Source organism: Mchenga conophoros, linkage group LG12 (assembly GCF_057382185.1).
Source record: "Mchenga conophoros isolate Kocher_MC1m ecotype Shallow Benthic linkage group LG12, M_conophoros_male_GT1.1, whole genome shotgun sequence".
NCBI classification, from domain to species: Eukaryota; Metazoa; Chordata; class Actinopteri; order Cichliformes; family Cichlidae; genus Mchenga; species Mchenga conophoros.
Genome location: NC_140537.1, coordinates 12016078 through 12041627, shown reverse-complemented (window position 1 = coordinate 12041627; position 25550 = coordinate 12016078). Strand labels below are relative to the sequence as shown.

The 25550-nt window shown below is 43.7% G+C and overlaps 2 protein-coding genes across 7 annotated transcripts in view; both read right to left on the bottom strand.

Moving 5' to 3' along the window:
- Positions 1 to 518: 518 nt before the first annotated feature.
- tbx16 (T-box transcription factor 16) lies at positions 519 to 4784 on the bottom strand. 2 transcript variants are annotated; one of them, XM_085293095.1, is made up of 9 exons: positions 3490 to 4784; positions 3227 to 3383; positions 3031 to 3133; positions 2480 to 2644; positions 2089 to 2235; positions 1931 to 2001; positions 1722 to 1804; positions 1423 to 1636; positions 519 to 1327 (listed from the first exon to the last, which is right to left on the bottom strand). In XM_085293095.1, exons 1-9 carry the CDS (start codon positions 3503 to 3505, stop codon positions 895 to 897), a joined length of 1389 nt encoding a protein of 462 aa, XP_085149221.1. In that variant the 5' UTR covers positions 3506 to 4784; the 3' UTR covers positions 519 to 894. The 2 variants fall into 2 exon arrangements, with proteins under 2 accessions (XP_085149221.1, XP_085149220.1); XM_085293094.1 differs by having other exon boundaries at positions 3227 to 4784.
- A 4334-nt stretch (positions 4785 to 9118) lies between these two features.
- cabin1 (calcineurin binding protein 1) overlaps positions 9119 to 25550 on the bottom strand; it is a 37520-nt gene continuing 21088 nt past the window's right edge. For 4 of the 5 annotated variants that reach the window (XM_085293711.1, XM_085293713.1, XM_085293714.1 and 1 more), the window contains 8 exons: positions 21034 to 21197; positions 20851 to 20947; positions 20055 to 20741; positions 17427 to 17501; positions 13512 to 13773; positions 11144 to 11305; positions 10812 to 11014; positions 9119 to 10729 (listed from right to left, as the gene is read on the bottom strand). In XM_085293711.1, coding sequence (XP_085149837.1) covers positions 10586 to 10729; positions 10812 to 11014; positions 11144 to 11305; positions 13512 to 13773; positions 17427 to 17501; positions 20055 to 20741; positions 20851 to 20947; positions 21034 to 21197 — 1794 coding nt within the window. In that variant the 3' untranslated portion in view covers positions 9119 to 10585. The remainder of the gene's footprint in view (positions 10730 to 10811; positions 11015 to 11143; positions 11306 to 13511; positions 13774 to 17426; positions 17502 to 20054; positions 20742 to 20850; positions 20948 to 21033; positions 21198 to 25550) is intronic. The other variant, XM_085293712.1, reaches the window with a different exon arrangement.

Here is a 25550-nt window from a genome sequence, read left to right as displayed (position 1 = left end):
AAACTACAGAGTATAGCCTCATTAGATCAACAAAAAGGAAATACAAACAAACACCACCAAAGGCTGCGGCTCTTATCAGGGGTGGCCAGGTACAAAGCATGCAGATGTGCACCCACTGGGAGAAGGCCAAGGAGTTCAGGCACTTTTACAAACTCTTATCCATTCAGTCAGGAGACTGGCTGCATGCGTGAACATCGACTGGGAGGAAATCAAAGTCAACGGGCAGATGCTGGTGTGAGAAATAATTAAAGGGTCACAAGTAAATAAAAAGGATACGATTCTAGAGACACTCCACAACCTTTGTTGTCACAGTTTTGTTTGAATAGAAGAAAAATGCATAAGAGTGAGATTCAGGATAGAAAAATATTTGTTTCATACCTCATATTGGTCTCTTTTTGTACACTTTCGTATCTCAAGTTAATAAGACATCAGTGTAAAAATGATATGGATTTCACACACAAGACTTCGAGTCCAGAGACTTTTATTTATTTTTTATGTTTTTTTATGTCACACCACAATTTGTCAAACAATAATTGCACACAAATGATTAACTCTTACATTATTATTCTTAGCTTTTTACAAAAATATTTATTTACACTGGGAAATGAGGTGAAATGCAAAATAAATAGTTTTTTTTTTCTTTTTTCAAACAATTAAACCACAAACTTGAGTTGCACTCAGCATTAAATGGCCGGTTTGAATCCTGCCAGTCGGGGCAGCAGACAGAGCCACTCCTTTTTCTTATTCTCTCCTCTCAGTTTTTCTCACTCTGGCTGCAGGGTTGGGGCCCTCAGCCTTGTATAGTCATGCGCTCTCACAGCTGTGAGTGCCGGGATCAGCTTTTTGTTAAGATGGCAGCGGTAAAGTAACTCTCAGTTGACGGTGGAGATTCCTTCACCAGCACGAATAAGAGAACAGAGGGTACTGGCTCCACTCGGTCACGTTGCCATGGTGATAGCTGTGATGCACAGCTTGCGTGGTGTAGTCAGTGGTCAGATGATGAGGAGGGGGATACTGGGAAGGACCTGGGCCGCCCCACTGGCCCAGGGGCTGCTCGGTGCTGTAGGGGTTGTAGATGTGGTGACCGATGACCCCTGGCTTGCTGGCCTGGGCCACAGACATGTTGAGCACCCCTGTGTAGTCCTGGGGGCCCGGGAGGTGCTGGGGGCCACAGCTGGAAGGGCCAACCTCACGGGCCTTTGAGGAGTCGTGATCAGGGACCGTGGCTATGTCGGGAACTCTGGACTCAAAGCTGCTGCGTCCGGATCCACTGTTGCTGCTGCCGATGCTGGAGGAGGGGGACGGGGACTTTCCATACTCATGGAACCTGGGGAGTAAAAAAAGAAGAAGAAAAGAACAAATATTGATTGGCATTCATCAAAACAACATGATTATAATATGATCTGCTGCATCGCTGTTTACCTGTATGACTGGTAGGAAGCTGGAGTAGGAACAAGCTGCTCTGTGCTGTAGAGATCTCTTGTGTCTGCCCCAACAGGAGAGTCAGTCCTCACTCTGTGCTCTCTCTCAGCATCCCAAGGAGAGTAGCGCTCCTCTTTGACACCATCCTCTTCTTTTCTTTTGGGCAGCTCTTCATCTTCTCCGTCGAAACCTTCATACGAAGACTGGCAGAAGTCTGAGGAGCCACAGATCATCAAATGAGAGGAAGAACAAAACAAAAAAAGCATCAACATGAAGAGAGAAGAGTGTGAAAACGGTACCTGGTGGACTGTCTTCTTCAGAGTTCAAAATGTCTGATGCCTTGGTCCTCTTCTCAAGGCATGATGGGTCCTTGTTGGCACGTCTGCAGCAGTAGATCAGTTATATTAAAAACAAATACAAACTACAATACACTGAACAATAAATGAGCTCAGATCCTTTCAAGTCAACGGACCAAACTGGAGCTTTCGCGTTGGCATTTTAACCTCACCTTTTCTTATTAGTGCCTTCATCCCGGAAGCCTTTTGCAAATGGGTTGTGATCGATCTTCAGCTTTGTAATCTGCAGGAGAGGGAGACACAAAGTCAAAGTTAAAACTTTGTGATTTGTCTCTCGGCACACGGCATACTTGCAGTGCTAGAAACAGACCTTAGTGTTCTGGTAGGCAGTGACTGCAGTGAAGGAAGTCTCCGGGAAGGTGAAGGTCTGGAAAACACTCCAGCGCACACTGAACAGGTCGTCTGCCTGGACAATGTGGAAGCGCGGATGGTAGCGATGCATGGAGTGCAAAATGATCTGCAGACAAGGAACATTTTTTTGAACATTTTTCGCTTCCTTGAACGCGGTTTTACTGTGTGCTTTTGACATGTCGACTTAAAGACCACGCTGTCTTTTTTATCCGCTTTTATCCCCGGTGGGAGGAAACTGTAATTGGAAGGTTGTTGAATTAACTATCCTCCAGCCAAATGTTAGAAAAAAAGCACTGCCGAAACGTTCAGTCTAAAGACGTCAAAGTGTTGCAGATGTTGCTTTTACTCACATGGCCGTGCTGGTCGAGCGTGTTGTTGGTCAGCTTGAGCTTGAGGAAGGAGACGGACTGCTTCATCCAGTGACTCCCTGGTGCTGGAGAGTCTGGGTGGAGGTAGGTTCTGCAGGGTGGCTGAGGTTCTGCTTTTCCTGCCACCTCCCACTTCTTTTTATTCCACTGTTGGAAAGAGACACATGAGTCAGTCAATTTGAAAAAGGTGAGTAGCGGAAGAATTTTCAAATCCTTCCTTTTCCACCATAGACTGGAGAGCGGTGGCTGGCCTGTACCACCCACAGAGATGGGGAGGGGAGCGGGGGGTAGTACAGTGGGCTCACAGCAGGGGATAGAAAAACAGGAAGAGATAACATCCTTTGATGTACAATGTTGGGGGTGTGTGTGGGGTGGGGGTGGGTGATAAACAGGGGATGTCTTGTCTGGGGCTAGTGGCTACCACTTTGGGTTATCTACAGCCAAACCTATGACTCTAGTGAGGCCTTGGGAAGTGAATTTTCTCTCATGCATGACTCATTAATACACAAAGGAGAAAGCTACTGGTGTCTTACCTTATACCTGAAACCATCCTCTGGGACCATGTCGACCATCAACACGTACTTGGCACATGGAATAAGCCCGGATAGATTCACTTTGCAATGTGGAAACATTCGCCTGGTAAACATGGGAGAAAGAATGAGTTCTGCAAAAGGTGGGGGAGCAAGGTGTGAACATTTAACATTTTATTTTATTTTTCTGTTGCCCTACCTTCCCGGTTTAGTGATGATCATCTCTGTCCCTATTTCATGGAAGGTCGTCCACAGTTCAGTGTCCTCCAGAAACATCCTGATATTGCCCTGGAGATAGGCATCAGGTCCGGGAGCTATGTGGGCCGGAGGAGGCCCACTGAAGTTGGACTTCAAGTCTAGAAGAAAAACATGAATAAGCATTTTTTACTGGAAAAACTGGTAGAAGAAGACACGTGTGCTTACGGAGGCAAAGCTGATATTAAGAAGTAGTCATCAACTCACCTCTGATGGACTGCATCCTTTGGATTAAACTTGATATGTTTTTAACTGAAAAGGCTTTAAAAAAAAAAAAAACAACGAAAGAAAGAAAGAAAAGACAGAGAACTCAGTCCAGGTGTGTGATATCCAAAGTGCGTCTTCAGCTCTTCTCTGTCTCCTGGGTCTCTTTCCACACATGCAAAAGAAAAATCCAACAGCCCAGGAAGGAAGTCAGAAGGTCAAATCAGTCCTCGCTGCAGATGTTTCAGAGATGCTGAGTCCTTGCAGGATGGGATGACCATGACTTTTAAGGGTAGCCCAGGAGTGGGTGGGGCCAGGGAGGCCATCCTTTTGAAGTGGCACAATGATGGGTTGGAGTCCAACTGTGATTGGAGAGTGCTGGAAATCAAAGAGACTTAACAGAGGCTTGATACCATCCCCACAGGAAGGTGGGGGGGGGGGGGGGGGGGGTGAAAGAAATGCATCTTTATTAACTGCTAAGAGACTTTAAAAACAAATAGAGATGGACTTCTGTGCTGCAGAACACATAACTCAGTCCAGCAAAACCTGTGTAAATATTTCCCTCACACACACACACACACACACACACACACACACACACACACACACACACACACAGAGTCTGCTCATGAAAATGCCATTTAGTGTGTTTGTGGTTAGAAAAAAGTCATTATAATTCATTTGGCACAACTGAGAGAAACACAGCTGAAGGTCTGTGTAAACGGGTTAATGCACTGTGGTCTGTGTGTGCATACAGGTAGGGTCTATTTTTTTTTTTTTTACATTTTTCAGAAAATCAGCAGTGTTTTCAATAGCTTAGTTAAAGTACACAGGCTTTTCTCATAAATACATTGCATAAATCTGACATATTGGTCTGGAAATGCACACATACATGTATTTTCATATTCTATATATAATACATTTTTTCATCATCTCCTTTACACTTTCCATCAAAGGCACCCACAGCAGTGGGTGGGAAACTCTATGTAAACCCATAATGACGATGACAACATGCACTCTTTCTGCAGGTAACTTTCACCTGAGGGCTTTGTGTGAAGCCTGCCAGGTAGTGAAGACTGCATGGAAAGAAGGGGGGGGGGGGGGGGGTATGTGTATTCAGGTGTCTAGACAACCCCTGATAGATAATCTCATTAAACTGGTTCCCCTTGAAATGAGCACGTTTCTGCAGCATGGAGAAAGCCCAGGCAATTAACAGCCAGTTAGCACCAAAGGCCCAAGTCAGCCTTGAATGGGACAGGAGGGGTCAGAGAATAAAGACCTGGCACAACAATCCAGCCATCCTCCAGCCCTCCACACACGGGACAAAATCCACAGCTGCGTCTTTGCTCGCAGGCCCGTCTCCTCCTGCATCATGCCACTCGCTGCAGGCAAAAGAATTTATTAGAAAACTGCAAGTATTTGCATAGAAGGGAAAGAGAGAGAAAACCACAGTTTCCCTTCTTGCCTCCACCAACACACACACTCACAAATTTGAATTAAGTGAGTTTCACATCTCATTGAACCTCTTTTTCCTAGCACAGACACATCACTTCCAGTCAGGTTTCTAATTGTAATCCCATGTATGTGTGCTGCATACAATGCCTTCTGTAGGCCCAAACCCTTTTACTCCCACACACCAAGGAGTCTTTTGTTCACGTGTGACTGTATGGATAACAGCTCCGGGCACAAAACTGCGTGTGATATACGAGCGGCTTTTACAGGTGAGGAGCGAAACACAGAGGTGGGTTTATGAGACAGCAGAATTGGCAGTTGGGTGTGCATAAAGAGGCGCGAGAAATAAAGTCTCCCCTGTGAAAGTATTGAGCAGCCTGTTTAAGACTTTTGTGGAGGGTCGATGTAGAGTAAAGAAAAAAAAGGAGGAGGGGTGACATTCAGCTTTTAATGATACACTTAAGAGATCGTGGTCTGATAATTTACCTATGTTAAATGCCCTGATGCAGGGCTCTCCACTCTCTCTGTGGAATTGGCCCTCCCCCCCCCACCTTATGTGAAACGCAAATACACTGATGCTCTCCACACTTCTTCTCTGGTCATGTTTCAGGGGACCAGAGAAGGGGTCACGCAACTTTTTTGGCTGTTTGTCAGCAACGCGAAGGGCTGAATTCTCTTTAGATCACTTCAGCTTTAGCAGAGGAGAGCATGTCAGCTTCAGAGCGGAGGTGTACATTTCAGCAGCGGCAGTGTCAATCCCATTACGCAGTGGTTCTGAAGGCGACAGGTGTGACTGCTAAAGGCCTCAGTGCGGGGCCAGGCGACAAAAAGTCAGGGTGTACAGAGCCATGACAGAGAGCTTATGTAAGAGCAAGCCCAGGGGAGATTTAGGCTGGATGACAAATTAGGGAGCCTGTCTGGAGAAGACTGATAGAGGCTGCCAAAGCCCAAATATACTCCATGAATAACGCTTTTTTACTAAAGAATGTTCGAGGGTGACAGAAAGGGTCTCGCGCTGCAAAAAAAGACTTATCAGAGATACGCTGTGTCGCAGTGACTCCTACTCCCAGATCACCTTCAGCAGAGCTCTTCTACCTACCAGGTGTCAGTCTTTGGCCATTTGCTTTAACTGCACAGATCTCCCTGTGCTCAGCATTTAACAGCTGCCAATATATAGCCAGGGCCGAGGGATCAGACGGCTCTCTGGCAGCCCAATAAAACGCCCCCTTGAGTGCAATGACGAGAAATCTCACACCTTTTGCTCACATTAGCCATGCAGCGTAGTCCTTTTGATGCTAAATCAGCCACATTGAGTGGTTTGTAGAGACAGCAGCCGGCAACTAACACGACGAATGAGAGGAACGATCAATTTACTTTAGATCGTTGGAGGTGCTGTGTTATGATTGGTCACTTTAAGAAAAAAGTTGAGGAAAAATGGGAGAGAGGATCCTTCCATGCCCCCTCTGACATCCCTGTCCTAAATGCAGAGTGGCCGTGATCTCATCTACACAAACTTGGGGCTGGGGGACCTCACATTTGGTCCACCACATAAGAAAACAAATCTCACATCTAGCTTGCCTGGCAAAGAGGGCAAATGACAACTTCACAGCACTTCATAAGAAACTCCTGGAAGTTGCTAATGAAGACTAATGGCTTCCCTTGTGTCAGAGATTTCACACCACTGTGCACAAGCCCTTTGACCGCAGTCAGTGTGGTCAGATGGCTGCAGGAGTTCAGAGGCTGTGCAGCTCCACCACCAGCAGGAGGACTCAAAGAGGAGAAATCCATCTTCACCAGAGCTGAGTCTTAGGAGGTGCACAGTGCCCCAGTTGTGAATCTCCTTAAGGCAGATGTGTGACATTGCACAAGATGAAAAGAACACAATTTCAGCTGTCCTGAAATGAGTTTTGGGAGTTTTTGGTTTTAAGTTATTTGATCACAACAGAAAATAAAATGCAGACAACGGGAAATAGTGGGAAATCCAAGTCACCATGTGTGCCCCCCAAAGGTTTGTGCTTTCTTTAAGTGTGGGACATTTATACTGTCCAATGAGAGTTGTTTGTAAGGTGTCTTAACACTTCTATGGTGCTTTCCTCTGACTAAACAGAGAGTTGACTCAACATTAGAGCAACAGCCTCAAACTGCACTCATAGTTGTCAGATTGCTTAAACGTGACTTTGTTACAATACAGTTTGCTAAATGTGTTACTTTGTCTGACATGAATAATAAATGCTTATGTAATCTATTGTAAATGTATTATTAAAAGGACACTCATATGCCATTTCATTAGGTACAGCAGCTTGCTCGCACCAATATCTAATCAGCTACTCACATAGCAGCAAGTGAATGTGGTCAAGATGACCCGCTGAAGCTCAAACTGAGCATCAGAATGAGGACGAAAGGTGATTTAAGTGACTTTGAATGTGGCATAGTTGTTGTTGTTGCCAGAAAATCTGCTGGGATTTTAACACCCAACCATCTGTAGAGTTTACAGAGAATCGTCAGTTTTTAGGGAGAAAGATGCCTTGATGATGTCAGAGGTCTGAGGAGAATGCTTTGAGCAGTGAGGCAACAGCAACTCAAATAACCACTTGTTACATTGAAGGTAGAAGAGCATCTCTGAATGCATGTTAAACCTTGAAGCAGATGTGCTACAGCAGCACAGGAGTGCAACAGGTGCCACTCCTGTCAGCTTAGAACAGAAAACTGAGGCTACAGCTCGCTGGGGCTCACTGAAACCGGGCAACAGTAGGCTGGAAAAACGCTGCCTGCTCTTACGAGTCTTAATATCTGCTGCAGCTTCAGTGCGCAGGGTCAAAATGTGGTATAAACAACATGAAAGCATGGATCCATCCTGCCTTGTGTCAGTGACTCAGGCTGCTGCTAGTGGCGTGATGATGTGGAGGAAATTTTGTTAGCACAGTTTTGAGCCCTTAGTACCAACTGACATGCCGCTGAAACCCCACATCCTATTGCTGCTGACCATATCCATCCCTTTATGACCACAGTGCACCCATCGTCTAAGAGGATAGCACACCATGTCACAAAGCTCGGATCATCTCGAGCTGGTTTCTTGAACATGACAATGAGTTGTCGTGTACTCCAATGGTCTCCACAGACACTAAATATTAACTCGACAGAAAACATCTGGGATGTTAATATGAACCAAACTCTGAGGAAGGATTCCAGCATCTTGTTGAATCTGTGCCATGAAGGTCCAAACCAGTACTAGCAAGGTGTAGGTAACATAGTGGACAATGAGTGTTTATACTTGGAAATAAAACTAACGTACAGTTTCAAAAACATGTTGGGGTGCTGTGTAAAATGCAAAAGGCATATGATAAAAAAAGAAATAAAACTGTTTATATTATAAAGAAAACACATCAAGAGTTAACACTGAGAAATCACCTGAAAAAGCATCTCAGAATGAATAAGGTTAATTAGTAACATGATTGGGTATAAAAAGAACATAAGACAGGCAGAGTCTTTCAGAGGTAAACGTGGGGAGTTCACTGCTCAGAGTTCATGTGGGTAAAACTTGAACGTAAGCAGGTTTGAGAAGGCACCATTAATATTTACAAGACTAGGAGTGACACATTCTATTATGCAGACTGCTTTCAGGGAAATCATCGTTTATTTCAGCAAGCCAACGCCAAAGCACAGTCTGCACATGTCACAGCAGCATGCTTGAGTGCTAAACTGGGCTGTCTGCAGACTAGACCAGTCAGCCAGTGAAAACATTTGGTGCCTTAAGAAATTAAAGATAGAACAAAGGACGCTCTGAAGCCTGAAACATTATGATGCAAAAGTTGGAAAATATGTCAGCAGTGTTAAAAGAACAAAAGAACAGGTGATGCAACAGAGCGGTCAACATGCTACCGTCTCCCCCAGGGTGCTGGCAAATTACAAAAAAAAATTAATTTTAAAAATTAATTCCATTCAGCTTTTATTTACATTTTACACAGCATCCCAACATTTCTGACGTCACAACTTTTTCAGCAATCAAGTGAAGTCAAGCAACAGCATGTAAGTACTTACACTGTATGATGAGAATCTCCATCCGCACCATATCAGTCTGCATCCACGACTCTTGTAAGTTACAGCTGGTTTCCCCAAACAAACCATCTAATTTGATGCACACATTGCACCTGATAACAAACAGCACACACAGTGCAGATCGTGTGTTTCTCAAATATATTTTTGGTTTGACATCTATAATGCATTCAGTCCAGACACAGAGAACAGTTCCACTTCAGCAGCCTGCACCAGAGGGGAGCTGGGCGAAGCTCGAGCTCAAGCCTTTGACCCGCTCGCCCTCTTTAGCCGCGTTACATTCCCAGAAGCTCGGCAGAACAATAGAAAAACTATCTTACACCAAAAAATAATCGTGAAATAAAATACAAAACGTTTCTTCTTTTATCAAGGGTGATAGTTTACAATTATTCACTTGTATGCTTTCTTTGAAAAATTATGTTTTAGACAACTTTCAAGAAACATAATCAGTAAATAACTTTCTTTAACATCTTGTATAGAAAACAAAACAATCTTTAAAAAACATTCTGTTGTCTTCCTCTGAGTTAAGCTAGATTGTGACAAATTTACCAAAATGGTTTCAATGGAAAGGCATCGGGATTAGAGAGTCCTCCTCGGGACGCGCCAAAGATCGGGAAAGATCACGAAAAGTGCTTCTCGAGCTTAAGAGTTGACCGCTGAAAGCCAAAACATGTCAGAAAGATACTTGGATTTTGATACGTACCAAAAAAAAAAAAAAAGCTAATTTCCAATAACCCCTTCCCATATGAATACAGATCAATGCTGGTGACATGGAGGTCCATCCTGGTAAGAACTGTTCCTCTTAGCTACAAATGCACATGAAAGGAAAGAAAGAAAAAAATAGTACAAGGAATACAGTGAGTACAAAAATAGCGCAAAGTTAAGTGCAAACTGAAAAACATCCCGAATGTTAAGTGTAAACATTTTCAACCTGCTACATGTCATGAGGCCGCGTGGCTCGTTGTCTCCACGGGCGAACATCAAACGCAGCCGATTGTTCTTGTGTCCTTTGAAATATTTCGTGTAGCAATGCATTGTGTCCTGGAGATGAACATCTCATGCCCAAGTAAACTATCAGAGTGGAGGACAGCAGGTGCATGCTGCTGAGCGCCCATCCAGACCGAGGCGCCTCAGTTCGATGGGCTCGTGAGACAACTGGAAAGCTGCAGCTTGGCGATATAGTTAGCACACAACATACGAGAAGATGCATAAACACGGGACTGGCTTGCTTTAAAGGCTGATTTTTTTTTTCCTTTTTCCCCAAGTTGTCACAGGAGAGCTCAAAAAGCTAAAGAGTGATATGCATAAATGGCACATTACAGACATGCTGTGAGACGAAAGCCATCATTGTCTGTCATATACATCATCACCAGAGCAACACTGCGACATGACAGCCGATGAGAATACTGCAGTGGGAGTGCGGGGTTTTTTGTTTTTGTTTTGCAATGCACGTGAGGGGACAAGAGCATCAACACAGACAGCTGCAGAGGTATGAACATCCTGTTTTTTTTGTTGTTGCTTTTAAGAATTGGGGGAAGTGGAGTTTGGCAAAGTCAGGCCTGGATGTGTCATGAGTTCAGAGGCCTTCCGAGGCTCAGATGTCCATGTAGTCGTCCTCCTCGTCCGACTCGCTCTCCAGAGACGACTCCTGGCTGGATGTCTCCTGCACCTCCAGTGCTGGCTGGGTCAGAGTGTCCTTTTTGACTGTGGCTGCGGACTGGGACGACAGGATGACGTTCTGTACAGGAGCAGACAGCAGGGGTCACTGTTGAGTGCTGGGACAACAGAGAGCCGTATGCGTGGTAATTGAGAGTGCTTACCTTAAGTCTCTGTTTGGTTTCCTCTGAGATGCTGCCTTTGGGGGAGAGAAGCGTGGGGGTCGGAGGCGTTACTGTGATTTCTGGCGGGAACTTGGTAACGGTGGAAGGGATGAAAAGCTTTGGCATGTTGGGCGGGACTCGGGAGCGGATTCGGCTGGGGTCTGGAAGCTTCGACTGGTCATTGCTGGCATACTGCTGCTGGTCTGAGAGAAAGAGCGTGGAAGAAAAAGAAAGAAGGCGTGCACAGTCACTAACGGTGCTGTTATGTGCATTATCTGTTGAATCCAATCTACGCATGTTTTTGTAAGACACTTTGATTCTTAGGTAATGACCTGGGCAAGGTTGTATTGTGCTACATGTGGCAGTTTCCCCCTGAAACCAGCCTGCTGCTGATTCCTGCCCCTGCTGGGACACAGTGGCGAGTTTCATCTGCTGGCAAAGGTGCGACTCCTGCTGTCGGTACAAAAGTCCCTCTGCAGGCTCCTCCCGCTCCTCTGCGAGCAACAAATAACATGTTAGGGATCGATTCGACCCAACAAAAAACTTTGCAAGTGCGCAAAAACTGTGCTTTCAATTTACAAAACAAAACAAATAAATCAGTGTATAAAAAGAATAAATATTGCAGCAAATTGTAAAATGTCAGCTTTTATAGCAAATCATTTGGACACTGACAAGAAACATTTCTTTTCAGAATGGTTTCCAGTGCTTTTGATTTAAAGTTGCGTTGCGTACCATTTCACTTCCTCTCTGCTTTCCTTCTTTAGCACGACTAGAGGCTGCGCACGCACACACACACACGCGCACACACACACACGCGCACACACACACACACGCACGCACACGCAGAGAAATGTGTTTTTGACTAGGGGTCCCATGAAAGTCATCAGGAACACTCACAAGCGACTGATTGTTTACAGGTCGCCGATGAATGAGGGGATTATTTCGTAATAAATCTCCTTATATTTGGCATTTATTAGCAGACAATTGACAGTAACAAGTTTCCCTTTGATTGGGACCTCACAGCCTCATTCATTAGACAAGCATTTGTAATGAATGCAGGAACACTGCTGCTAACACTAACTGCAAAAATTCCCCCTGCAGCTCAGACACGGACACAAATATGAAAACAAAAATTATCTAATACGTTTTCAGTCTTCACCCATAATGTTGCCTAGGAAACCGTTACATAACACACATCAGTGCAGTGCTGCTTCATACCGACCAGTGTGTGTTTGCACGCACATGCAAACACACTTTTGCATGTGTTTTCAGACTTCAAAGGTCATGCAAGTTTAGGAAATGGACATGAAGCTATACAACTTCATAATATGCAGCTCCTGGTTACGCTCTCGCTAAATGAATGATGAATGCAATTCAATAAGTAATAATAATAATCACCAGTGTGTCACGGCAAGAGATATTTGTACTTCAAGGACAATTTCTAATTCTCTGTGGGGAAGAACAGGAAGAGACCTCCTGTAGAAGCAGGTTCAGGGAGGGGCAGCTGTCTGCTGCAAATGGTTGGACAATGATGGGAAGCAATGTTCATCAAAATGCCAGGCATGACAGAGAGACGAGACACACAAAGAACCCTGATCTGAAATCTGTGATGGTGGTAGAAGTGTAATACCCGGTATTCTGAGACTTAATGCAGCTTTATTAGTCAAACATAAAAAACCCTAAAAAACTACTAAACTGCAAGTTGCCTTTGTCTTTTTATATTTCCGTTATTGCGTTCATGGTTAAGAAAATATAACTCCTACTGTGAGTTGGTTTGGCCACATGTGTTTTCTTCTCTGTACACAGACACACATGAAAGATTCACTGGTTCTAAGCTGCCTGCAGGTGTGAATGTGAGTGTGAATAATGGTCTTTCCTGTGACTGACTGGCAGCCTCCTTCACTACCGCCTGGTTAACAGCTAATGAATGATCAAATGTTTCATTCATGTCTGTCAATGCAACTTAAACATCCCTATGTGTATTCATTTTCTATGTATCCATGTATCCATGTCTGTTATTCTACCTGTGTAGTAACCCTGAGGGAGCTTGCCCCTTGAAAATAAAAGGTTCGTTTAAACTACCTTTCTGTGTCTTAAGAGTAGAAACAGGTAAGAAAGGCAAAAGAAAACAAAAAAAACCCAAAACTTCGTCAACAACATCATGACCGTCGTCAAATGTCGTCAAATGATTATTCTAACTAACTGATGCTAAATCTACTGACCACAAAGAAAAGGTTCACACACTGAATTTGCATACTACAGATTCAAGCTCTCAGCCTTTAGAAATGTCAGTTCTACTCATCCTAAAAACCTAAAGAGGAAAGAATGACATGTTTTGATAGCAAACACGAGATAAGCAGAATATTCATTATGAGATCTGCGGTGATTAAGCCAAAGCCTTCGAGGAGCTCACGTAGGCACACAGAGTCACAATCTGGAGGATGTGAATTTCTCAAACTCTTGTTGGTGGACTGACAAAACCCAAAAGGCAAAACATAACCAGGCCAGAGCTTGCTGTTATGTAACTGAGCTGCTGAAACCCACAGGCGCCCTCTGCTGGTCACATGGACACTGTAGTATCATTAGAAACTGGAGCTCCACTTAAAGCAGCAGAATTTAATGGAAAAACTGCATTGATTTTTGTCTGCAGAATCAGAGGACGTCGCAACATTTGATGTGTGTGGGAGGAGGCCGCTGTACCTGTCTGTGGCAGGAAGGCCATGGCTGCAGAAGAGTGGCTGGCTCCTCTCCTGTGCTGTGGCTGATCGTGGAAGCTTGAGGTCTGAGGTCTGGGCAGCTTGCTCAGGGGCTCGTACACCACCTTGGCTTGGCTGTCCTGGGTGGACAGCGGGTGGCAGGTGGAGTGGCTGACCAGGACGGGCGTCGGTAGGGAGGCGGGGAAGAAGAGGTCTCGTTGCTCCTTTGTGTACTTAGGTGTGGTCGGGGCATCGCTCGAAGCCTGCTGAAGACAGAAAAAAAAAAAAAAAGACAAAGCAGCATTCATGAGGAGGTGTGACTGACCTTGGCTAACCACCCCCTGCACCGGCAGACTTCTGAGTACTGTACATCCTCTCCCCTTGAGACAGAACTGCTGCGAGACTCAGAGAAGCAGAGTCGATATTTCTGCACTTTTCAAACACACATCAGCCGTGCTAGTTTTGCCTCTTTCACACAACAAGTAATGAATCCTTTACAGAGTTTCGATGCCGCTCCTCGGGGTTTCACGGGCTGGCAGCACTTGCCCGCTGGACTGTGTGTTGGGTTATGGTGAGCTCAGATCTGAGCCACTTTGGTGGATGTCCTTTTGAGGACCACTTATAAACACAAGAGCTGCACAAACAACCTATGACAACAGCCGCCCTGCTCCCACAGCCGCTGTCATGGCAACACAGAGGAGCACAGTTAAAAGGAATGAATACACCTTCTCCTCTAGTTTTTATATCTAAATGGATAAAAAGTTGGATGAAAAACAGCTTTTCTAAGCACATGACACACAAGATGCTCGGTCTATTGTGCAAACCGAGCCAAAATGTGAGACATTCAGGAATGAATTCATTTCATATTGACTAGAAGGCTACACCGACATGTACAGCATTAATTATGCAGGGATGGAAAAGAGGCAAATATGACTTCATACTTGCAAAAGAATCTGTCAAAGCTAAACTGCATCTGCTACAGCTCTGTTAAGACATCTAGGGTCATAGTATATATTCTGTCATGACAAGTGGCCTTTGACAGATATAGTACGTTAGCTCAAGAAAATTTGGCAATAACAGAGCTCTCGTCCCAGTTCTCTCTGGGTGTCTGCAGGGAGATGAAGTCAAATTGTGCTCGGCTTCACAGCTGCGTGCAGTGAAGCTTCCCATGGGATTCACACAGCAGAGAACAGGCAAAATTAAACAAGCAGAGTAGCCTTCCCAAAGCTTGGAGAGCAAAAGATCCTCCAGCCCAACGCAGAGCAGCACAGTAGCTTAAAGCAAGCAGCAGCTCCGTAGCCGGCTTTGATGATTCATATCTCATGAATTAAACATCCCCAATAGAGACACCAACAAGTCAGCTGGACTGTGCGCTTAGAAAAACATTAGATTGCAGCACGTAGCATGAAGCCAGTATTCAGGGTTGAGCGTTCCCGTGTGGTCGAGGTCCAACAATGAACCGAAAGACTGTTCTCTGTCATCACAGATCGGGCTGTCGATCAGATTAGAGCCGCGGCAGATCTTTCCAACACAGAGGAAACAAACTTTTTCCATTAAACTGCCCTCCAAAAATGAAGCAATACTGGCATTTCACTGTGAAGCAAACAAAACGTATTTACTGAAGTAAACCCATAATGTTCCAGCTCAAATACAGGAGTGTTTTTAATAAAATACCTCCACCAATTCAGTGTTATCCTTATTTAACTTATCCTGGGCTTTTGTATAGCCCCTCAGTTCACATTCACCAGTTGACAGCAAATTGTATGGACTCCTCCAGTGAAAACAAGACAGAGGACAACACAGCTGATTTTCCAGCTCAGCACTCAAAGGACTCCCTCTCCCTCCCCCTCTATTTGTGGGGGCTTGAAGGAAATGTGTGAATCTGCAAGCGACAGGGAAAAAAAAAAAATTCCTCAAGCTACGATCTACATTACCCACCACATACAAATGTAAGCAAATGCAAACCACGACAGGTATTGGTGCCACAATAATTACACATTAACAGCAGTTAGATAAGACTACAGAATGAGCTTTGATGTAGAAAAGCACCCTCCGTTTGTCACATCCTGGGCATGCAAGGACACTCACCAGTGCATACAGGCCACCTATCAGAGTAATTCACTGATTTTCCTGGCTCACAATGGGCCTTTGGGCAGATGACTATGCACATAGTAAAGGCAATACGTCTGTATTAGCTTATATGGGAAAAAATCTGAGAAGGTGGTTAAAAAAATAAATTACAATGCTGGTGATTTTCCTTTGGCTCTGGCAGTCAGGCGGCATGACTGTGTCTTGTTAAGAATCCATGTATGAGCTGTTAAGTATTAGTCATCCAATATAAATGATCATGATGAAATAAAGTGGTCAAATTTAAATTCTTTTTGAGTGTGGATGCATCTGGGTTTAGGCTTCTGCAACCGTAATAATGGCATTATTTAGACATCATTTCAATTTTCTCACATTTAAATTATTCTAAACTGAAATAACATAAGTCAGCATACAGTCCCCGAAGTGAGCTAAAGGCTCTTTACAGCGTTTTTTCTACTCCTGGCTCTGTGTGATGTCAGCGAAATTGAATTTCTGTGGCATGCTGTTTATGAAGTGCAGCAAATCAGAAATAAAAATGTCTTAAAGGGACATTGGTCTTAAAGGGAGAGGATCCCTAGTTAAAGACAGATGGTGAACTGAGGTGGCTGCACAAAGGCCCAGTATAAGTTAAATAAGGAATTCACTTCTTTATGCACATTATAATTAGCCTCTTTAAGGTAAAAAGAAGATAAACAAAATAATGTGAAATTAAATACATGTAGATAAAAACAAAAATATAATTTACTGCTACTAATTAACAACTGTAGTTTTTACACATGGCGTCTTCCAGCTCTCTGCAATCATCTATGAGTCAAGCGTCGCGTGGAAAGTAGACAAACGAATAAAAAGACCAAGATGAACAAAAGGAATCATGCAGAAAATAAGATGGTGCGATCGCTGAACTGGGGAAAAAAAACCCACAGATTTATTTTGCTTACAACTGTGGTACACATGAGCCTGAAGTTCAGGGAACATCACCGTGACAACAGGATGTGGGCAGAGAGACCCTTGATGACTGTGTGGGCAGGAGGAGGGATGAGAGGGGGGGGGGGGGGGGGGGGGGGGAAGAGAGACACTGAACCAGAGTGAGGCAGAGCAAGTAATGATTCGATGAGGAATCCGTGTACTGGAGACAAAACTGAGATAACGTGCTTAGGCACTAGCTGATTGTCTGCGATTACACAAATACTAAGTATTTACTCATTTCTTTCACTTTATCTTAAAAAATGAAAGACATCATATGCATATTGCCTGTGCAAATAAACAACCTGAATATCAGTGTCACGCTGAAAATGATGACAAGTTTGGCAGCGACTGAGTGAGGCTGAAGGGACAACAGGGAGCATTCACACCACGCTTTGGGCTATATTTAGCACTGGCAGGCAGGAGCAGGTTAGACTTGAAGTCTGGGAATTACCAAGTTAGTCATCACTTTAGCACATTTTACTACAGATGCTGCACACTTAACCCCACACATAACACAGAACATATATTATAACAAGTGCTATTATGAGCTAAATCAGCAGACATGTAACACTAGAATTAAACTTCCTGGATTCGCCAGATGGGTGAGCTAGACGATTGTAGTTTATAAGACATTTCTGGTGTCCTGTTAATTTGTTTTGAAAGAAAACCTTAAAATTTGTGTTTTGCTATGCAACGCACATCCCAGGATCTTTCTTTCTTTTTTGCATCATCTTTTATAATGAAGGAATAGACCCATAGTTAAGCACGTGCTACAGGGAGCTACACCACAAGGATGAGGGAAAATGTGAAGGTGTGGGTGTAGCAGAAAGGTGGCAGATGAACATGCTGAGTTACAAAGGTTTACCTGTCTTTGGGCAGAAGTGGCCAACTGTATCTGACAGAACTTCACAGCCTGGTCCAGAGCCACATCCTCATCAACCTGAGACAGGAGAAAAGGCAGAATAAGGATTTTCGAGCAGAGGAACGCAGTGTATCTACAGATAATCAGATTCCACGATGTCAACTTGTTCACATACGTTTCCGTGCAGTATAAATACAGAAGCAATGATTATAGCACCACAAATTCATCAGATTTCTGAAGTGACCTGTCCTGAGAAACATACAGTGTTAATTAATCCTCATACACCAACGCCAAACCGACAACAACTTAATCTGATTCTGAGCCAGCACGATTTTTTCTCTCCTCAGCTTTCGCATCTGATCATTAGCACAAGTAAAGAAAGGCGTAGTTCAGCTGGTGGATGTGTGGGAGTTGGCAAGCTTAGCTAGAGAACAACACCGCACACTCGAAGCTGGAGTAGGCAGCCAGGTTTTGGCATCTTCGGGGACACAAATTGGATAATAACCTTTCAGCATATTGTAACTCAAGTACTCTGAGAAAGATCTAGAATCTACCACTGATTGTTTTCAGGTTTTAGAAAATTAAACCCCGATTGGAGAATTTAGGCAATCACAGGTCTTTGTTGTCCAAATGTTTTCCAGTTTATAGGCATGTGTTAAAGGTCCTCCGTGACTGCGAGACATAGTTGTCTGTATGAGTTAAGCATACAACTTCCACTCAGAGGAGTGGGCGTAAGGCCTGTGAGAGGACAAATATTTAGGGGGACTTTATTTTTCCTCTATCGAATTTTGGTCTGTGGCAGCTTTAACAGCTGCGTGAGCATGTTTACAGCGACGTTCGCTGTCTGCAGCAATTCAGGGACCCCCAAAGGGAGGGAATTTACAGCATCCTCAATCGAGTTTTCAAACTGCTTATTGTAGAAACAGATTGAGTCAAGCTTCAACATGTCACAGAGGACAGCCCTCTGCTTTCATCTGTAGCTCTCTGCAAACTCTTTACTTGTTGAACTTCCTCCCCACAAACACACAAGGATGCATGTGTGTGCATGCTTATTTGCCAGTTAGAACTTCTCAAAAATCCCTTGCAAACTCCCCCCCCCCAATAAAAAAACCACAAAAAAGCCCAAAAAATATCTGACAGGTATGGAGGACCAACGCCACTTTCTAGAGAACTGTAATGGCATCATTAACAGACAGTGTTTGTAAACAATTGAGCATTTGAACAAATTCTGAACCAACGCAATGTTCACATGATGATGCGCATTTGAGGATCTTTTTTGAGGTAGTAATGAGCAACCAGTATTCTCTACTCGTCAAGCTGAAATACTTTGATGGCAGGAAATGCTCAATCTACATACACACTTAGTGGGTTTTTGTTTTAACACCTCAGCAGAGAGGTTAGAGACTGAAAAATGTCTTGAGTGTGATATGCAGCACTGCTGACATAAACAAAAATGAAAAAAAAAAATCAAAAGGTACAGATTTAAAATATAACCATGTGCAGGTGTGTTTTGGGGGGGAAAAAAGAAAAGAGAAAACAAAGCATTTGCAGTTTGTGTAAGTAGGTACACAACCACAAGATGGCTTTGGAAAATGTCCAGGCTTATTAATTGCGTGATTTGGTGACAGGAAACATGTTGCGCCTGGCTCTGGCTTTTAGGTACGGCTCTGAGAAAATTATTCTCTAAGCTGTTTCTTAAAAAGCACAGGAAAAAGGATCTTGCTGCAAAGCTAAGCGCCCAGAAAAACCAAGCAAACGATGCAGACAGTAAACCACTCCATTCAATTTTTTATCTCATTCTTGCTGTATTTTCAAAGTTTATATTTTTCCAATGGAAACCACATGGCTATTCTATTTTAACTATCTTAACATAATTCATTAAAAGAAGCTTTCTGTTTCTAGAAATATCCTACAAAGTTTCCATTTCTGTGTATGCACTTTGTCACGGCACACTTTGCATCAGTTGTGCTGGCAGTGTAAAAACAATCTTTCATTATCAATTATACTTTGATGGCAAAAACTAGCCGGGGCTGACATGAGAAAACAATTTGCTTTTCAGTGCAGAACCTGATATCAATATATATCAATGTGAAAAGTTAAGAGGCCAATCACAGGAATTCATAAAGTGAAATGTAGTGATAAATTTCACTGTATCTTTAAATCAGCATTGACTGAGCCAAAGTGGTTTTTGCATGCTTTAGAGGTGGATATATATATCATGAGAGAGAGAGAGACAAGCGAAAGAGAGAAAATATGGCTATTCCTATTTAAAAATACCAAACTACATTTAGAGTCAGCAATCTATTTTAGAAATAACAGCAAAAGGACGGGACACACCGAGGTTGAATTTGGGTTACTCAGAGTAAAAACAACCGCACCTTGAGCTGTATTTGCTGCAGAGCTCGAAAACTCAAAGTGGGAAAGTCCCTGATTGTCAATAGGAGTACTGTTACTAATTCAGTTAGAAAAGGGGTTTCCCGAGTCCAAATTATTTTAGGAGGATTCTCATTAAGAATGTATGACTTTGCAAAATATCATTTAAAAAAAATGCAGTGCGGTTATTGCAACAATAATGTTACCTATATGTGCACAGTGAAGACATGTGGTGTGGCACATCTGCAAGAGGTTTACCTGTTTTATGAGCATATAAGTCTCTGACATTATCTTTTCAATGCGCCCCAGGTCGTAGGTCATGACTTTCTGGCCTTGTTGCCACACTCTGTAGGCATCAAGCAGGAGGGTTTTTCCAGACTCTACATCCTCTAGAAGTTTCCTCTTCCTGTTTGGCTTTCGTAGTAACCCCTGATCAGTCCCACTCGCTGCCACGGTGATTTTGGGTGCTGAGGCTTGAAGCTGCTGCTGTCTGGAACTGATACTTAGCTCCTCCAGGGAAAGTTCTGGTGTCCGGCTGATGTCAGTGACTTTCTGCTGAGGCTCAGTGCCACTCACTGAGGTCTCAGCCTGTGTTTGGGTGCCCTGAGAATCTGTGGCATTAGAGGGTTTCCTCCAGTGGCAGATGTCCAGGTCCATGGGTTCTGCAGGCCCTGCTTTATGCCCCTCATTCCCAGGAGTCTCTGCCTTCCCAGGGTAGCCCTCCTGAACCTTACTCCCTTTATCTATTGACGGTAGTGGTGATGGGGTGAGTTGCGCCTGGGAGGCTTCTCTTGGACCTGGATCAGTAGCACAGGCGCCCTCTGTGAGTCCAGGCTTCTTAGGCACGGTGTGTTTGCTGTCATCTGAACTGGGCTTGTTGGATGTGTCTGTTGTGGTCATCTCCCCCATGGAGGGCGCAGGCGCTTTCTGAAGCTGCTCAGACACCTGAAAAAGAACAGAACCTGTCAAAACATGAAGTGGGTGCATGCCAGATGTGTAAAACACTGAGTGGCTCTCGGCCGTGCATGTGCACAGTGGGCTGTAGTAGTCTTACCCCAGTGAGACTGTTCAGATTGTCCTCCAGGACTTTTACAGTTAGGAAAAATGCTCTCTTGGCCAAAACCTGGCGATCAACATCCCGTAAATACTTCCTTCAGAAAGAAGGAATAGAGATGTCATGGAACGAATAAAAGACATATGACAGAATTAACATCATCACACAGAACGTGGTGCTTACTTTCCCTGGTCAGGGGTTCTCTGCAGCATAAAAGAGACTTTCAGCAGAGTATCGTGATCCTTGAGCTGAGACAGCACCTCCAGCAAGAGGACAATGGATCGGTTCATATGAGATGCAAAACTACCCGGGCGATCAATCTCATCTACTGGAATACGCCAGATGCCCTGGACAAGACAAGGAGAAAACAAAGGAAAATGCACAGTTAGGTTTGACTATTTTACTCATCATTGTTGCTAGCAGTTGGAGTAGGAACAGTCAAAAGAGACAGTGCAGTTACCCAAGAGTATTTCAAACTTCCCAGTGAAGCCAAATGATCTCCAGCAGCTCAAACAAAAGTTACCGCTCAATATTCCAAAAGTCCAATTTGTAAAATTCTGAAAGTTTGTGTTTTTATAAATGCTCTCTGCTGCTATTCTAAGTTCTCAGAGGCATGTGGAGGGCATGACACAACGGAAACAATTAACGGGGACATGTGGAAAAGCTGAAAGGAAAGAAGGTAGTGGGGAAAGCAAGAAAAATTAATGTGACTGAAACACATGGCTTTCAAAGAAGAAAGCCCTAATGAGGGGATGGAAAGGCTGCAGGAGAGATCTAGCGGTCTAGCTTGCCATGTAGGAGATATTAAGAGAGAGGGGGGCTTTCTCTCTGGGTGCACATGATGGGCAGTCTCATTAGTGCTCAGTTCTGTCCAAGCAATGAAACAGACCAACAGACTAGCTGCCAACAAACAACGTCCTCTTCCCCCCCCTTCTTTTTTGTTTTTTTAAATGGAGCACTCCACCTTTTCAGTGAGCACATGTCCACTCAGCAGGTAAACTGAGGAGAGGATCTGCACTCTGAAGCTACTGATGCGAGTGCAGATGGTGGCCTAGGCAGCACACAGGCTTCAGTCGCAAAGCACATGGCACATAGTACAGTTACAGACTCTGTGTGTGTGTGTGTGTGTGTGTGTGTGTGTGTGTGTGAGAGAGAGAGTGAGAGAGACAAATAAAGATGACCATATCAGGATGGAACAAAAACAAATGAGATGGCTCTATCAGCTGCTGGAGGCATGGGGAGCATGGCGCTCCTCCTAACAGACCGCTCCAGATTGTCAGATGACATTTTCAAATCCACCGGAGAGGAACAAAGCAGGAGAGATAAACCTATCAAAACAAAATCCATGCTTGAAGATGCACCTAGAGCCTTTTAACCTAGAAAATTAAATGAAATGCAAATGAATCCCAGAAAACCTGATACATGTTGTTTTTAAGCATTCCTAATTTCTGTTAGTATTTTTGTTGTACATAGGAATCTTTTTGTACTGTTTTTTAAGCAACTTTTGTGATGATAATTAAAAAAAAACCCAAAAAAACAGAGGTCAGGAAAGAAATCCCACGAACATTGCTCAAATGTCTGCACAAAGACAAGAAGATTTATTTATGATGTCATGCGACGCAATCAGGCCAGGCTTGGGAAGGTTTTTAACCTTTCAATAAGCCTCCAACATTTCATGGAGAAGAGTTGTTCTTTACAGTAGCATCCAACCTCAGCAAATCTGTTTAGGGAAGCAGAGCCATGGGTTTACACAGATTATGAAGCAGCACAGCATCTAAAGCAGATTTGTAAGACTTTAACTGCAATAATTTTAAGCATCTTTTTTCCCCCTTTTTGCTGCAGAAAATATGAACACTGCTTGATATCTGGAGCTTAAGCCCAGACGTGGCCAGTAGATCACGTAAGAATCAGGCAAGGGGTAAGACGCACAGCAGACAAACTCATACTTTAGATGTGTTTTTCCAATTAAATAATAAGCTGGTTAAAAGGGAAAAGCAGAAAAAAGGCAAAAAAACAGCTATTGGACTTTACAGTTATACTGAACTGGGGAATTCTTTGTTTGCAAGCCAAATTAAAAAAAACTGGCTGTCTTATCTACTTCATCTTCTCATGTGTAAACATGCCATGGACAAGGAAAGGCATGAAAAAAGAAAGTAAAAAGGCAGGAAAGTTGCACAAATTAAGCGTTGCTGTGTCTTAAAGCAACGCTATCCCATGTTACATCAACTACAGTTTCACTATAACCAACTACAACTTTAGATTGTACGATTTCGAGGGGTGGGGGGGATCCAAGATGGCTGGTCTCCTGCTAAAGCCATGAGCATTTGGCAGGTTGTTGGTGTAATTTTATATCTTCCTAAATTCTTCTCTGCATTAGTCCTGACATGCAGAAATCTGAAGAATCTAAAGAATAAAAGACTCCAGGAGTGTCCTTTACAGTTCTGTGCAATCTAACAGAAACATCACAGATTTAAAAACAGCTCTACTCCAAGGTACAGCTACTATAAACACAAATTTGCGCTCGATTTTGAAAAGAAAAAAAAAAAGTCAGAAGGAACGAGAGGAGGCAACTCACCATCACCAAAGAAAGCTACTCCACGACGCCTGTGTTAGTATTCTTTTGGACAGTTTCCTGTTGGTGGTGGCAGCACCAGCAGTGCCTCCACCCTGAAAGAGGCTCACGCTCTCAGAGCCAGGGGTGGGCTGCATTTGGGTGCTAGGGCAGCAAGAGCTGCAGAAGAGGAGAAGAGGGAAGCACAGCTGCACATGGCAGAACAGGAAAAGAGAAAGAATGGCAAGAGGAGAGACTGTGCCGGAGTCTATAAGCTCAGTACGCCACTGACAGTAGAGCTGACTCGTTCTTCTCCTGATTTCAAACCCTGCCATCTCAAAACAAAAACACCCACGCACTCCATCTCCGCTTTCCCCCTGACCCCAGCCTGCTGGAGTTCTCCACCCCCCCCTCCCCTTCTCTCACTCACTCTCTCTCTCACTCTACACAGCATACATCCAATCCTCGTAGGTCTACGCCAGCCAATTGGAGGCTGGTGGAGAAACTCCCGCCCATTAGTGCACACCCACACAATACACACAAACAGGGGAGTGCCAGAGAGAGAGAGAGAGTAATGAGGAAGCAGAGCAATAGAGTGAGGAGTTGAGTAGAGTGAAAAAGAGCCAGGGGGAGGGGTAGAGCGTGATCAGCCAGAAGACAGAGCAACAGGAAAAGAACAAAAGAACATAAACTGGCTGAAAAATGAATTCAGTGCTACCTCATCTGTGTAGTGTGATGCATCAAGAGGATGACAAACCAATAGTGAGAAAGGAAAGGCAAAACTAGCAGAAAAAAAAAGTCCCTCAAGGTTTGTGTAAGTAAAGCCCTCCCCCCGCAATCAGCCACACAAAACAGTGTGAAGAACGGTGCTGCCTGAACAGACTGTGTTGTGTACACATATTTCCTCAGTCAGCCAGCAGCACAGCAACAGCAGCCCTCACCTTCTTGTTTTCCTCTCCTTTAACTCTGGTCGTCTCTCTCCAGCTGGCCACCAAAAACATACTAAGGAAACACACCTTGTTTTTCCCGCTTCCTGTTGTGAGTGTAAAAAGAAGTGCTGAAAAATATCGAGCTCACTCAATTACAGAGCAGGAGAAGGCAATGAAAAACAGACTTGCAGCCAGAGTTAACCCTCCAACATGCAAATCCAAATATCAACTTGTACAAAATGAATTCATTGGGCCAACACGCCTCCTCTAAGAGAGGCAGAAAAAAAAAAAAACACAACAAGGTTCTCCTAAGTGAGGCTCCACCTACAGCACGCTGCACAGCTGAACACACAAATGTTTGAGTCATACGTCAACTGACTCAACTGTGTTACCCTATAATATAACAAGACAGCGAAGCTCACCCATAAACAAAGTTAGATTCAAGTGGTTGAATTAAACGTGAATGCTCACCCGACACACACGCACAAAAAAGGGTATCATTTCAAAACATGACAGAAGCGGAGTTACGTCTGTCTGAAATATAGCAACAAGCACGCCCATTTTCTCTGGAGCTACGTGAGTGGGTGGAAGAATATTCAAGTAAGATGAGTGCGTGTGTGTGGCGGGGGAAGGAAGGAGGTGGTAAATGTGCCTGAGTGAATACTCAGGGACTCCTCACGACTACTCAACAGTAGTCTTGTAGCTAAAGCCGCCTGCTGTTACAACAGCATTACAAGAAATATCATTACAACTCAGTTTTCTCACTCTGTAAACCACTGTGGAAATAATGGCTACAATAATCCCACTACATGCCTGTAATGACGACACTGAAACCAAACAGGGTGATTTGGAAATTCAGAAAAATCAGTATGTGATGTTGATGTTACATCACATTATCTGTATAGTTTAAAGGGCTGAAATACGATATACTGAATCCTGTTACTAATGAGTCTTTGGTGGCAGCCGAGTCTGAGTTTATAACATGCTCACTGGATTATAAACATGTGACATCACTTGGGTCATAAATAACAAATTGCAGACTAAAGAGGAAACATTTCTGCTTTGTATGAAGTGTGACAATACACACATCAATAATGTAAAGCTAAATTATATATTGGTATCTGCTACCAAGTTTAATCATTATTCAACAAAAACATATAGTATGTTATACTCCTTGTTTGAATGAAGCTTCCGAGCAATGCGTTTGGGCTAATAATATT